Raw genomic sequence first — 16198 nt, 5'->3', positions numbered from 1 at the left:
AATACAGGTTTTGAAAAGGTAAACAGTGTACTTCCTGTTTCTCCAAATTGAGGGCCTTAGCCTCAACAGTTGCACCCTTTTGTTGCTTTATAATTGTGATAAATACCTAATGATCAACCTTTTTCTCTTTTTCCTTCCCACCCAGAATTCTCTTGGTTTAACTGGTGCGTTCCAGGGTCCTGCTTGCTGAGTCTTCTGCTCATCCTGTGTTTCAGGGAATCCTATGATAGACTTTATCTTGATGTCATTGTCTCCGTTTGAAAGCACAAAACAGAGTGGAAGATGGAAGCTAGTGCTGTGCTCGACCCATTTCCTTCGAAATTCAAAAGCCCAAAGTTCACAGTAAAACTCAAGAAATTTCTTACCATGGACGTTTTAATTGAATTTAGAAAGACTTTTTTTTTAAAGTATACTTCCTCGTTTCGTATTTTATTATTTACACAATTATGAAGAGCCTTGCACTTGAAGGAGAATTAGATGGCTTTTAAGGGAGAAGTTCTAGCTTGTGAACTGTGATATTTTATTTAAGAAGCTATTTAACTGGTTATACAAACTGTGCCAACTCAGACCACTCATAAAGAGAAATATCATAGCAATATCATGTCGTTTAAGGTTTATAAGGGAAGAGTCCCTATTCATAAAAAAACAAAAACCCATAATCTTTTGGGATCCTGCATTATCAAATGAAAATTCTGACCGTTCTCAATTTGTTTTGCTTTAGATAAAATTTTACTTTTAGGGTTTTATAAATAGGTAGGTGCTATTGAGAAGGTTTTCAGTGTAGGCTTCAGGGATGAACAACATGCTTAACCCTCCCAGGGAGGGACCATCCACACTGCAGAATTATAGCACTTTAGCACCACTTTATTTGCCATAGCTCCGTCCTATGTGATTCTGGGATTTGTAGAATAAAAAAAAACCTCTTAAAACTACCAATCCCAGAATTCCATAGCATTGAGCCATGGCCGCCAGTGTTGTGTCAAATTTTATAATTCTGCAGTGTGGATACAGTGTGAGTCTATTCAGAATTAAAATAACAGATTATGTATCATCTATGACATAGATTTTTAGAATAATTACATGACTATATATTTAAATTCCCTGTAAAGTCTTAATATGTCATTTGGACATTAGATTTGTTTTCTAATGTAGCTGCTTCTGATTTTTTTTAAAAATAAAATAAAATGCTTTTATTCCCTTCCCTCCAAAAACAACATAATCACACAAATACAGTTCTCGACACTGAAGGATCGTCTGGCAATTGGTGCTATACATTCAGTTGCAGCCATAGTATGCATAATGACATTTTATTGTCAAGGAACGGTGATAGTAATCCTGATTTAGTCCTGAAATGTTTCTTTTGTATCCCTCTTTGGGAACGTTCATTTTTCACACCCAGACAATGCACACCCATCTCCCAAAGTTTTGCAAACCTAATTAAACCAAGATTTTGCCTTTTCTTTAATGTTTACTTCTCTATTTATTCTGAGTTTTAAAGATTGCCAATCATGCGTGATCATTTGGATTAAAAAAAAATCAATAACTGTTTTAACAGTGGCGGTGTCACATTTTTTAGTAGTAAAATTAAATTAAATGGGAAGTTCCTATTATTTGGCTTCATTTTCAAAACTTTTTTCACGTTGTCTGCTTTGTTTTACCAAGTCTCACATGCTCATGCTTTGCAACAGAGCTGAAGCAATGGGAACATTGCCAAATACAGGCTGTCTTTCTCAAGATGGTATGTTTCAGAGAATGGAAGGCCAGCCCGTATGTTTAATAAGTTGTGGCCAGCATGATTCTCTTCGAACATAACTACTTCAAGTCACTTCAGTTACTTTGTCTCACACGCTTTCTTAATATCATTTGTGCTTTACTCTTCAGTAATCTTGACTCTTCAGTTGACTTTTCAATAGACCCCCCCTCCCCCCAATTAATATTTGGGTTTCCAAAATTAATTTGCACATGCAAATGAGTTGGTTAGAATATGTCTTTCTCTTCTAGATCGTCTGCTAGAAAACCAATCCCTTCAGGAAACAGCATAGTTTACAGAACACAGTTGAGCCACAGAATTGATATAGCAATTTTTCTGCAGACACGATGGTGGCAAGCATATCTGGAACATTTGAGGAGGCTTGTAATTCCCTGCTTGAATGAAATCTCAAAATTGGATGTGCCCTATTCCACCTCTCTTGTTTCCTTTGAACATTGTAATTCAGACATTTAGTGATACTCCCCAGACTGTTTTTCTGATTGAATAGGTAAGATGTTTCAGTTGAATTTAGTAGCTTAAATTATTTTTTTCAGGTATTTAGTTGCTTACATTAATTTTTCAGGTCATGAATATTACCATAAACACTGCTGGGTATTATGCAGGCCTCAAGATTTTGTAGGACTGCATGTCCCTCCAGATCCATAACCAATGGTGAGGAATAGGCTTGTGCAGTTCAGCTGGAGAGTGATCCTTTTTTGGTATCTGGAGTTTGCTGGGTACCCAGATCTGTTTTTGGTAGCCTCTTGAAAATTGGCTAATGGAAAAAACTGTTTTTGGCTAGGCAGTTGAAAGATCCAGGAAGATCCGGCCCATTGGCGGGAATAGAGAACTTACGAGGCTCCCCTTGCCATTTCTGGGACCTTTTCCTATCTTCTTTTCAAGCGAGTCTGGGTTTGAAGAACAGGGTTAAGGAAGCATCCTTCTTGGGACTTTTTCCTTTCTTCCTTTCAAGGAAGTCTGGGTTTGAAGAATGGGGTTAAGGAAGCAGTGCGGAAGACATGTCACAGCATTCTCCTATTCTGATTGGCCCAACAGGCTGGGCTCACAGGGAAACCCCATGCGAGCAGCATGCGGCAGCCTCTCTGCGTGCCATGTGCTGCCGAATAAGAGAGGAAGGGCCATGATTGGCTGCCATATAGTCCTGTTAACGGACGAAGAAACGTAACAGCTTGAGCCCTTACTGTTATGGCCATCCAAACAAGCCAGATTGGCCAAAGGGAAGCAACCACTCTGAATCTGTGCACAAGCCTAGTGAGGAACACTGGGAATTGCAGTCTGACATCATTTTGAGGGACACATCTTCCATCATACCCATTTTACCTTTTTGTTGCTTCTTGTGTCTTCTTTTGTATTGTGCAGGAAAGCAGAATAGGGTAATTTGCTGAACTGAACTTTGACAGGCCATGAAAGATTAAAAACTTACTTCTTGAAGAGGTCCTTTTCCAACTAGATTAATTTACAGTTTATAGTAAATGTGATTTCCGCTCACTTAAAGACAAGCACTTCTTTACTTATAGGTCAAACGGCTAGTGAGACTTGCTGCTTAATCCTCCACTTGGATGGCAGTCGCTTTAAAAATGATAAGGTCATGCTGCTCATAGAAAAAAGAAACCGCACTCTCCACTTAAGGCCATTTCAGCTTTAGAGCCCAGCTTCTCTATGAAAACCTATATGAAATAGTTGGGTATTGTCAAGATTTTGTCTGATAGCAACACCAAGCAATATGTCTTACTTCCAGCTAGGAAAAGGTCAAGACGGGAACTCTTTTTGGGTAATAGGATCATTGCTATTATACACATGATATATCCATATGAAGATACTCACATCCACACTGTATCTTCACTGGAAGCAGAAATCAGCTACACATTTGTCACATTCCTTGTTCTTCATTGACTAAAATCAGCTTAACAGTTCTTTGCATTAAACTTTGTGGGATGTTCTGCTGTTAGTTTCTCAACCTGTGGGTCCCCAAATGTTTTGGCCTTCAACTCCCAGAAATCCTAAAGGCTGGTAAACAAGGATTTCTGGGAGTTGTAGACCAAAACACCTGGGGACCCACAGGCTGAGAACCACTGCTCTAGAAGTTACTAATGGGTTGCACTATAAATTGCATATAACACTATCTGTAATACAGGACATCTTTTTAATTTGTGAGCACTTGTGAATTGCAGGATAAGAACCTGACATTTTACAGATGTCTTTGGGTCCCATCTCTATCAATATCAGCTTGCTGTCAGTGGTTACAATTTTATTGTATCAGGAGCGACTTGAGAAACTGCAAGTTGCCTCTGGTGTGAGAGAATTGGCCGTCTGCAAGGATGTTGCTCAGGAGATGACCAGATTTTTTTTTTACCATCCTGGTGGGAGACTTCTCTCATGTCCCCATATGGGGAGCTGGAGCTGACAGAGGGAGCTCAACCTACTCTCCCTGGATTCGAACTGCTGACATTTGTTTTTGGTGTGAGAGAACTGGTCCTCAGCAAGGATGTTGCCCAGGGGACGCCCAGATGTTTTATCCTGTGGGAGCCTTCTCTCCTGTCCCCGCATGAGAAGCTAGAGCTGACAGCCAGGAGCTCACCCCACTCCCTGGATTCGAATCGCCAACCTTTCGGTCAGCAGTTCTGCTTGCACAAGGGTTTTAACCCATTGCGCCACGGGGGGCTCCTTGGTTACATGATAGGAGTTACAGTCAACTTCTGCTGAGCCATATGTTGTTGTCAACCTCTGCAGAGCATCCTAGCGTGTTTTTGTTTTCCAGTTAATTGTCATCCAGATTCCTTTGGCTTCCCTTTAAAAGCTCATTGAGGGGCAGCCCAATGATTGAGGTCATGATCTTGTGATAGTTTACATTTTTTTTAAAAAAAATCAATTGATTTCAGTGCATATTAAGTGCATTCTTATCAATACCAGCCTACACGTTTGCTTGGAAGTAAGCTGCGCCGTATTCTTACCTCCCAAAAGCTTGGATTAGTATTCCAGGCATAAACCCTGAGATCAATGGGACTGAAAGGTGCTTAATTTTGATTGGAATGAGCCTGGTGTTTGTCATGAGGGTTCCAGAACAGATTCCTGCCTTTTTTCTGCTCATTTTTCAAAAGAAGTAAGAATTAAACTTCACTTTGCACTGAGCTCTGTGTCATTTCCCCTGAACTTCTTTAAAATGAAAAGTAGCCCACTGAGACAGCAGTCAGAAGTGGGCAAAAATAGGTAAGAGATGCTTGATCTTTCTCCCCATTAAATTGATCCCTTCACATTGCTTTCCTCCACAGAGAACAATTTCGAAACAAAAACATAGTAAGAAGGGATAAAGCACTTCCTTTCAGTTGCAGTTTTTCCTTGCTCCCAAAAACAATTACATAAAACTTAATCCCTGGTATTATCGAAAGTAAGGAGATGACTGGAGGACTTGACTTTGCCTCTCTCGGGCAATTTAAAAATGGGATAAAGAATGTTGCCCATCTTTTATTTAGTGCCGTTACTTGACAACTTGGGCAACCAGTTTCATATCAAAAATGTATACTGTGTACTGTGTAATGGCACAACCTAACGAGTATTTGAGATGGTTAGGGGATGATTTTGAATGTTGGGTAGCGACAAAAAAAAATGCATAACCCAAACCTACTCTTTAAAAAATAGTAGTAGTTATTAGATATGCATGTGGATTTAATTAAATGTTATGCATCATTCATAGCCTCAAGACAGCCTATAAAGGCTCAGATTGCAATTTTGTCGTGGTCATTAACCTGCATTGTAATTATATTGTTTAATCATTTAAGCTTCTCAAGTTGTTGAGGCGACAAACATTGGTTTGAGGAAGGCTTTTGGATTTGAAATTATCGGTTATAGCAGGGGTCCTCAAACTTTTTTTATCAGTGGGATGGTTCACAGTCCCTCAGACTGTTGGACTATAGTTCGGGCGGGGGGTGTGTGTGTGAACGAATGTCGATGCACACTGCACATATCTTATGTAATTATATATATATATATATATATATATATATATATATATGGAAGAACAATACAGTATTTAAAATGAAGAACAATTTTAGTCAACAGAAACTTACCAGATATTCAGTGGGAAGTTTGAGCCTGCTTGGTTGATGAGATAGTCAAATTAATTAGGATTGTTGTTGTTGTGTGTCATTAAGTTGTTTCAGACATAAGAAAACCCTAAATCTAAAGTTTAGGGTGGGGGCCAGGTAATGTCCTTGGAGAGCTGCACGGGGTGTAGTTTGGGAACACCTAGGTTATAGTATTTACTTATCACTTCAGTTGCTTCCCAAGACTGAAGGAAAGAAGCATAGTGGGACTTGGATATAGTAGAAATGGCTGTATATATTCTCTCAAGTGGAGTCCAGAGAAGAAATTTTGTTGTGTAAATCCTGCCAAAATAAGGATAAGACACTTTCTCCTATTGTTCTGTTCCCATTCATTTCATGCCATCTAGACAGGAGAAATTCTCAGTGGACTATATCTTAACTAATCTTAGTGAAATGCTCTAATATGAAGTTAGTTGTCTCTGTCCGCTGTGCATTGAAATAGGAGCCGCGGTGGCGCAATTGGTTAAGCCCTTGTGCCAGCTGAACTGCTGACCTGAAGGTCAGCGGTTTGAATCTGCAAGACAGGCTGAGCTCCTGTCTGTCAGCCCCAGCTTCCCATGCGGGGACATGAGCGAAGTCTCCCACAGGATGGTAACACATCTGGGCATATTCTGGCAACATTTCCAAATCTAATGTTGCTTGCACATCTTTTTCTACCATGAAAGACTAGAAGACTTTTCTTTAAAAGCTTTTCAAAATATACCCATTCTACAGCAATATATTCTGTGGCTTTTCTGCGTTCCTTACACATAATTCCTCCTTTAGGGTTAATAGACCCATATCATAAAGTCCTTTTTTACATTTTTTTTCCAGGACAGTGAGAACTATAACCTTAAGTTTTGAGGCAAACACACTTCAGGGTGCAAATAGAAATATAGAATGCAAACTTCTCTAAATTGTACTAGAACGGTGAGTGGCATAAGGAATGCAATGACTGAGTGCTAGGTGCCCCCCCCCCCCCATTAATAATTTGGGGGAAAGTATGTTCTCCATGCACTTTTGGTTGCTTCGCTTGACATGTTAAGAATTGTTACTTATTTTCTTCAAATATACAGTTATATGCTCTGAAATAGCTATTAAATAATGGGCAAGGTCATAGGTGCACACTGCATTGATGAATTTGGTAAAATATCAATAAATTTATGTCCATATTAATATAGTATATTTTGGTTTGCTCCTAAATTAATTCTACATTAATAATGAGGCTGCACTTGCAGACTTTGCATTTAATATATCTAATTTTTCCAAATGTTTTTGTGACTGCAGTTTTCCTTAACTAATAACTCTTTTTATATTCAAGTAGTTATTCACTTCGTCAGAATTCTGCATGTTCAATGTGCAATATCCCCTGACTGTGTTTAAGAAAAAAACAAAACAAAGAAAACCTGTTTCTGTGTTAGAACGCTTGATTTAATAATCACTTTACAGGATTTGTTAACTAGGTGTAAACATCTAAAAAAAGAAAAAGAAAACCGATCCTTTTTGTTTGTGAATATGACATTTTGTAAATCAAATCTGAAATTGTAAAAAAATAAGGGAAAACATTCAATTTCATTAGGGTTTGTATGCATTTTACTTTTTGTAATTTTGTAAAATAAAAGATATTTTTATTTTAGGGCAAGTTCTACTTTTGTATGTAATATACTGACATAGGGCACAATTCATCAGAAATATGTTCTGCTTTTGTCTTACTGGGCAAAAATAATTTTTATGGTTCTGCCCTACTCCCTTTTCTTATTTCTAACATAAGCTGGGCAGATTTCTTACGTATTGTGCCAGTAATGTCTTTTATTTTTTAATGAAAATAATTTAAAACCACTATTATGCCTGGAAATGTAAACATCATGTATCACTTTGGAGTTCTGTTTCAACTGGAATCTTGCTGTTAAACGTTGTGTGTTAACTTGTGTTAATACCTGATACACATTAAAAAGGTTAATTGTAATTTGTGGCTCGTATTTTGTGGCACAAAGGAAAATAATACTTAAGAATATGGTAATATTCAGTGATTTTTAAGCAGATGATTTGACTTTGGTGTCGGGAATTCACGTGGTGTCCGTCACTTCCATAAATAATGGTGCATTTCTGTTATAAGGTAGTAGTAGTAGTAGTAATAATAATAATAATAATAATAATACTAACTTTATTCTTATATTCTATCACCATCTCCCCAATGGGACCCGGGGCAGCTTACATGGGGATCAAGCCCAGCAAAACAGGAGTAAAATATAGCACTATTAAGATATATTGCATTGCAATAATTAAAACAATAAAATTGTGCAACAGATGTCATAAAACATAAGAACATCAATAACCATCAACCAGTAGACGAGAAGAGTGAGTGTGTTCAGATCCAGCAGGGTGGAGCAAGGGCTAGTGCAATGCAGCTGTAGAGGCAGGGCTGGTAATAAAGTGCTGCAGGGCTGGGGGTCTAGTCAGGAGATCAATTGGTTAAGGCACATTGAAACATCCAAGTTTTCAGGTCTTTATGAAAGGTGGACAGGGTGGGTGCTAATCTAATCTTCCTGGGGAGAAAGTTCCAGAGCCGGGGGGCCACCACCAAGAAGGCCCTCTGTCATGAATGACTTTTCAATGATTTTGAAGCATAGAATACTGTGGGGTTGCGGGGCGGGGTTGATTTTGTCATTTGGAAGTTGTAGTTGCTGACATTTGTAGTTCACCTACAATCAAAGGGCATTCTGAACTCCACCAACGATGGAATTGAACCAAACTTGGCACACAGAACTCCCATGGCTAACAGAAAATACTCAAAGGGTTTGGTGGGCATTGACCTTGAGGTTTGGAGTTCTCATTCACCTACATCCCGAAAGCACTACTGACACAAACAATAATGGGTGTGGACCAAACTTGGGATGGATCCTCAATAAGCCCAAATGTGAACACTGGTAGAATTTGGGAGAAATAGACCTTGACATTTGGGAGTTGTTACTGGGATTTATAGTTCACTTACAATCTAAGAGCATTCTGAACCCCACCAACAACAGAATTGGGGCAAACTTCCCACTGCACCCCCATGACCTACAGAAAATATTGTGTTTTCTGGTGGTCTTTGATGACCCCTTTGACACCCCCTCATGCCCCCCCCCAGGGGTCCCGACCCCCAGGTTGAGAAACGCTGCTTTAAATGAATTAGCAACAGGTTTTGTCAGGTGTGTTAATAATGTCCAGGTATTCCTCAGTTCTACCCACACGATTCTAAAAACTTTTTGCAAACAAAATAATTAAGGGATCTAAGGGGGAAGTGTCATATCTGGTTCACACCAAGTTTGTTTTTACTGATCTGTTGCCTCGCAATTACTTTCTAATGGGCTTCATTTAAAAAATAAATTCCCAGTGGTGCATTTGCGGATATGAATACTCTCAAAATTATAGCTTATGATTGACTAGAAATGAGGCATTATGCATGCAGGTGTAGCTGGTTTTGGGTTATTAGAAATCCAATCTATTTTTTATGATATTGTGGTGTAATTTTCGGCACAAGACCATGATATAAATTTCCAGTTGCATCGGAACATAAACTAAAGTGTCCCTGACTCTTGTCACTTTCCATGGTCTTTAGTTTGATTAATAAATGGGATGAGAGCTATAATATTTTCCCAGTAAGAATCTGTGATCAACCCTCCGTCAAAGTGGACCGATTTTATAGGGATGTGTAACAATGTTAAAAAGATGTCATTTCAGGACCGCGGGGACTAGTCTCTCAGCCTGTAAATGTTGATCATATGGTTCTGGTCCTTGGAGCACGTAAATAACCTTTTTCTCTGTGAACGTCTTCCAAAGCCACTGTCCTTGGAAAATGAGGCTCTTTGATTTCCTCTGTGAAACAAAAGTTATAAAACTGAGCAACTCAGCTAATCTGCTCTTTATGTTTCTATTTTAGCACAGCACCATTCATTAATTCATTTACATTTCAGGTAAGCTATGTCCGTCTGCTCAGAAGTCTCACAGAGTTCAGTGTGATCTCCTCCCAGTGTAGGGTGTATAAGGTGTAGACCAGCTCTCATGGTTTAATGCAAAACAAGCTGAGCACATAAGCTATTTTTTAAAATGATGGCACCAATAAATACTGGCTACTTGGTGCCGGTGGCTACTGCCTCTGGTGGTGCAGCAGGTTAAACCGCTGAGCTGCTGAACTTGCTGACTGAAAGGTTGGCAGTTCAAATCCAGGGAGCAGAGTGAGCTCCCGTTGTTAGCCCCAGCTTCTGCCAGCCTAGCATTTTGAAAACATGCAAATGTGAGTAGAACAATAGGTACCACTCTGGCGGGAAGGTAACAGCGCTCCATGCATTCATGCATGCCACATGACCTTGGAGGTGTCTATGGACAACACCAGCTCTTCAGCTTAGAAATGGAGATGAGCACCATCCCCCAGAGTTGGACATGACTAGACTTAGTGTCAAGGGCAAAGCTTTATCTTTATCTTGGTTGACCAAAATTCATTAATTTGCCAAGTAGTGTTCATTCCACTGAATGAAAGTAATAGCTCCAAATGGGTAAATTTTAAATAAATCCACATGCAGTTTCATTATGGAAGAATATTTACTTTGGTCTGCCTCTCAGAAAATGGCAAAAACTAAAAAAGAGTGTTTTATATAAATCAGCATTTCTCAACCTGGGGGTCAGGACTCCTAGGGGGGTCGCGAGGGGGTGTTAGAGGGGTCACCAAAGACTATCAGAAAATACAGTATTTTTTATTGGTCGTGGGGGTTCTGTGTGGGAAGTTGGCCCAATTCTATTGTTGGTGGGGTTCAGAATTCTCTTTGATTGTAGGTGACCTATAAATCCCAGCAACTACAACTCCCAAAAGTCAAGGTCTATTTTCCCCAAACTCCACCAGTGTTCACATATGGGCATATTGAGGATTTGTGCCAAGTTCGGTCCATTTCCATGGTTGTTTGGGTCCACAGTGCTCTCTGGATGTAGGTGAACTAAAACTCCAAAACTCAAGGTCAATGCACACCAAACCTTTCCAGTATTTTCAATTAGTCATGGGGGTTCTGTGTGCCAAGATTGATTCAATTACATCACTGGGGGAGTTCAAATGCTCTTTGATTGTAGGTGACCTATAAATCCCAGCAACTACAACTCCCAAATGACAAAATCAACCCCCCACCCTCCCAACTCCATCAGTATTCAAATGTGGGCGTATTGGGTATTTGTGCCTAATTTGGTCCAGTGAATGGAAAATACATCCTGCATATCAGAGCCGGGGGGGGGGGGGGGTTTGAGGGGCTTCACCCTCCCCCCAAAATTCTCATGGTGGTTCGCGAAAAGGCCTTACTGGTGTATTATTTAAACTGTTATGTTTATTCATATCATGATCTGATCACCATACTCAATATATCCCATATACGTGGGGGTATTGGGTAACAATACAAAAGGTTTGCTAGGGTAGACCCTCTTTCACTCAGACTCAGCCCTCCCCCCCCCCCCCCCTCCGATTGAAATCCTGGCTACGGACCTGGATATTTATATTACAATTCATAACAGTAGCAAAGTTACAGTTATGCAGTAGTAATGAAAATAATTTTATGATTGGGTGTCAGCACAACATGAGGAACTGTATTAAGAGGTCGTGGCATTAAGAAGGTTGAGAACCACTGATATAGATGCAAGGAAGTCTATACATGATTTCAGTTTTTCTTTTTTTCTAGTGTTGCTATTGTCTGCTCAAGGCGGAGGAAAAGCAGTATATGACTTGTCGGATATGACAGTAGATGAGTGCTGTAACCATGTGAATATGTCTCAGTGGACCTGCAACACTGGCTTCATTGAATTCCTGGGAGAATATAACTATATGTCTGCAAGAGAGTAGTGAACTAATTACGTTTGCCACTTCATCTAAATTGGTGGAGCTGTGCTTGAAGAGAGGGGAACTGGAGGTGCAAGTTGGATCTTCTACACTTAAACAAAAAAGAAAGAAAACCACTTCATTGGGTAAGTGGAAGTGCATTTCAATCCAGGATGTATAATTGAAAGTTAATGGCCCAGACCACCACCTCATTTGTGGGCAGAGATTCATGGGCACCTGAGTCTAGAGATTCATAGGCCCTGCAGAGCCTTTTCTCCCCCCCCCCCCTCTCTCTCACACACACACACACACTGCTGTGTTTGGCAAAGGCTTAATGGGGAAAAACCAAATGGGATTCATTCCTTGGAATTGGTTTCACCTAAATTGTTACAGCTAAATGATGAAGGCAGTCTATTGTACTACTTAGCAGAAGAAAGCTAAAGAGACATCATGGGAGTAAGTACTGATACTCTTCTACTATTGATTAACCTGTTGATTGAATATGAGTGTGCTAATTACATAGATTGGCCAAATAATGAACTAATACTTTTTCAAATATAAGTAAGAGTGAAACTACAGGAAAGGAGATTCCACCTGCACGTGAGGAAGAACTTCTTGATTGTGAGAGCTGTTCAGCAGTGGAACTCTCTGCTTCGGAGTGTGGTGGAGGCTCCTTCTTGGGAGGCTTTTAAGCAGAGGCTGGATGGCCATCTGGTGGGCGTGCTTTGAACACAATTTTCCTGCTTCTTGGCAGGAGGTTGGCCTGGATGGCCCACGAGGTCTGTGATTCTATAACATCAGGCGTGGCTGTTCAAGATAACTGAAACTGGATGCAAAGGCATTAATCTTGGGGGGAAAGCAAGTAGCATAAATACTCTAAAGTTAAGGTGTTCATTTGGTAAGTTTGTTTGCGGATCTGTAATTCTTTTAATACTGATTATATAAGAAATGAATTGAAGTCTGCCTCCTGTTCACATTGATCAAAACTAGATGAATTAATGTATAGGTGTTGGTGGAACTGATGAAAATGTTCAATTGGTTTTGGATTAAGACACATTAATTTGTTTTAAATCATTGTATAGATTGTCGTAGCTGATATTATTTATTAACATATCATCAGGACAATCCTAACTCAGAGACGTGTAAACGCTAGAGAGGTAAGATTAGACTCAACCATCTTCTGCTGGCAGAAACCCTTTCATGAGAGATGCTCTCAGAAATCTGCCAGGAGAGCAATCTGCAGGCAAAGAAACCGACAAAGGGACAGAGAATGGGAGTGATGCCAGATCAAAACCTCATCCAAACCAGGGAAAAGGCCAAAAGCGAAGGTAGTCCTGAGTAATTTCCATCTCTCTTAGAATAGAATGGCTTTGGATTTATCATATCTACAAGTTGCCTACTGAACGCCTAGTTGGCTCTTGCCAGTTAAGCCTGGATTATAGATTTTGAGGGCCGTGATGGCACAATGGGTTAAACCGCTAAGCTGCAGAACTTGCTGATCGGAAAATCAGCAGTTCGAATCCACAGACGGGTGAGCTCCCATTGTTAGCCCCAGCTTCTGCCAACCCAGCAGTTCAAAAACATGCAAATGTGAATAGATCAATAGGTACTGCTCTGGTGGGAAGGTAATGGCATTCCATGCAGTCATGCTGTCCACATGATCTAGGAGGTGTCTATGGACATTGCCAGCTCTTCGGTTTAGAAATGGAAATGAGCACCACTCCCCAGAGTCGAACACGACTAAACTTAATGTCAAGGGGAAACCTTTACCTTTCCTTATAGATTTTGAGTCTCTGCCTATTTAAAGCAATTTGAATTGCTTCTGTGTGGACATATAAGAATAAATTCCGAGTCTTTTCTGTACTATTTGGAGAATAAAGCACTACAATGAACACAAGAAGATATAGAGTAGGAAATGTTATTTTGGCAGATGATGTAATCTCAAGAGGAATGTTTGAACACAGAAAAATATGAATATGAAAAGGATTTGAAAATGATTGAGACATTTGTGTTAGATAAAAGCTTTCATTCTTATTACAGATGAAGTAAAGACAAAGTTATATGGTGAACGGTTTGATGGAAATATTTTAGATTTGGTCAGCAAATCATTGTCAATCATTGTCTTCATCCCGTTTGCATTGACAGACATACCTCAGTTAATAAAGTTTCTCACAAAGGCTTTTAACAAAAGCTTTGTATGCCTGCCCTCCCCCCTTTCCCTTTTTATCTTTATTTTTAAGATTTTGAGCAGAATCAGCTTTTTGGTGATAATGAAGGAAAGCTGGAGATTTCCAGTGTCAGACTGCAACCCTGGATGCATTTTGGAAGAAGCCTTCACAAGCTCTACAGAAAATCCCAGATGTTTTTGTTTAGAATCATAGAGTTGGAAGAGACTGCATGGGCCATCTAGTCCAACCCCCTGCCATGCAGGAAAGGGCACAACTAAAGCACTGCTGACAGATGGCCATCCAGCCTCTATTTAAAAGCCTCCAAGGAAGGAGCTTCTGCCACACTTCAAGGCAGAGAGTTCCACTGCTAAACAGCTCTCACAGTCAGGAAGTTCTTCCTCATGTTCACACTTGAGGCAGAGAGTTCCACTACTGAACAGCTCTTACTGTCAGGAAAGTCTTCCTAACAGTCAGGTGGATTATCTCAGGTGGGAACAATGTATTCTATGATTGTTCTACCTCTTACAGTTTTATTTTGAAACTCCTCTTTCCTTTTTCATTTGGGGAATGAATGTTATAGCTACTGCTTCCTTCAGTGCTGTGGAACAACATCTTCCTTACTCTTTTCAGACTACTTCAAGCTTTATATGAGTATAGTGGTTCTCAACCTGTAGGTCCCCGGTTGTTTTGGCCTACAACTCCCAAAAATCCCAGCCACTTTACTAGCTGTTAGGATTTCTGGGAATTGAAGACCAAAACACCTGGGGACCCACAGGTTGAGAACCACTGGATCCAAACAGGCTAATTCAGATTCCCTAGAATGGAGTTCTGTTGATTATTCCTTCTATGTGAAAAGAAATTGAATCATGGAACTGGAAGAAATCATAAGGGCTTTTCATTCCACTCCCTGCGGTGTAGGAAAACACAAAGCACTCTTGAGGGATAGCCATCTAGCCTTTGTTTGAAAACCTCCAGAGAAAGAGATTCCACTCTAAGGCAGTGTATTCCATTGGCAAATAATGTTGAGGTGGAATGTCCTTTCCAGTTTTTTGGTTTTTTTTCCGTGTCAGGAGCGACTTGAGAAACTGCAAGTCGCTTCTGGTGTGAGAGAACTGGCCATCTGCAAGGACATTGCCCAGGGGACGCCCAGATGTTTTGATGTTTTACCATCCTTGTGGGAGGCTTCTCTCATGTCCCCGCACAGGGAGCCAGAGCTGACAGAGGAAGCTCACCCGCACTCTCCCCGGATTCGAACCTGCGACCTGTCAATCTTCAGTCCTGCTGGCACAAGGGTTTAACCCACCACACCACCAAGGGCTCCTCCTTTCCGGTAATTTGAACCCATTGCTCCAAGCCCTAGACTCCATGGCAGTGGAAAACAAACCGGCTCCCTCTTCCTTATGACATCCTTTCACATATTTAGACATGTCTCCTCTCAACTTTCTTTTCTGCAGGCTAAACATTCCCAGCTCTTTAAGGAATTCCTCAACCAATTCCTAATCCATTTAACTTGTATTGTCTTGCTCACATTTTGCTAGCTTGCTTCCAATAAGATCATGGGGGACTTTGTCAACGGCCTTACTGAAATCAAGGTATGCTACATCCACAGCATTCCCTGCAAGACTTACCTGACCTGTTTGTTTTTTTCCACACATGCTCATTGTTAGTTTTGAATAAGAAGTTTGAAGAAACATATCTGTCCCTGATACTACATTTTCTGTAGTCATACCCAGGAACACATCTACTTCATTAACTGAGATATAACTATATTTCAATGTCAATTGTCCTCAAATAATCATGAAAAATAGTACCAGTCTTCTAATGTGTGGAAATTCGGTCATTTTTGCCATTGAGATTTCCGGGAAGGTAACGGCGCTCCATACAGTCATGCCAGCCACATGACCTTGGAGGTGTCTACGAACAATACTGGCTCTTCGGCTTAGAAATGGAGATGAGCAGCAACCCCCAGAGTTGGACACAACTAGACTTAATGTCAAGGGGAAACCTTTGCCTTTACCTAAGTTTTCTCAAAGCAAATAAAAAGCTCAGCTAAAGAAAATTAGCTTCAGCTGGGGGCAGACAATACAAAATTGAAAGCGGGCCCAATCCATGTGTCTTGGATGAGACACTTCTTGTAGTCTGTGTCATGTGTTGCTACGAAAGGACCTGGAGAGGGTCCAAGGAAGTTTTTTTTTTAATCTGAGGAAGGATGAAATGGGGTAAAGCAGTCCTTGAGGATTTAATACGTTTCAGACCAGAAATAAATACTACCTCTGCAGAGAGACAACACAAAAAGGTGATCAGGTTGTTAACCTTTTTTATTTCTGAATTATTCTTTACATAGTAC

The 16198-nt window shown here is 40.2% G+C and overlaps 1 protein-coding gene across 1 annotated transcript in view; it reads left to right on the top strand.

Moving 5' to 3' along the window:
* The window catches only part of SLC49A4 (solute carrier family 49 member 4), a 96907-nt gene extending 89091 nt beyond the window's left edge, over positions 1-7816 (top strand). Inside the window, exon 9 of the mRNA XM_060774701.2 lies at positions 146-7816. Within this exon, the coding sequence (XP_060630684.2) occupies positions 146-261 (116 nt within the window). The 3' untranslated portion in view covers positions 262-7816. The remainder of the gene's footprint in view (positions 1-145) is intronic.
* Positions 7817-16198: the final 8382 nt, after the last annotated feature.

Source organism: Anolis sagrei, chromosome 1 (assembly GCF_037176765.1).
Source record: "Anolis sagrei isolate rAnoSag1 chromosome 1, rAnoSag1.mat, whole genome shotgun sequence".
NCBI lineage: Eukaryota > Metazoa > Chordata > Lepidosauria > Squamata > Dactyloidae > Anolis > Anolis sagrei.
The sequence above is the reverse complement of the archived record's forward strand: the minus strand, read 5'-3'. Positions and strand labels throughout refer to the sequence as shown.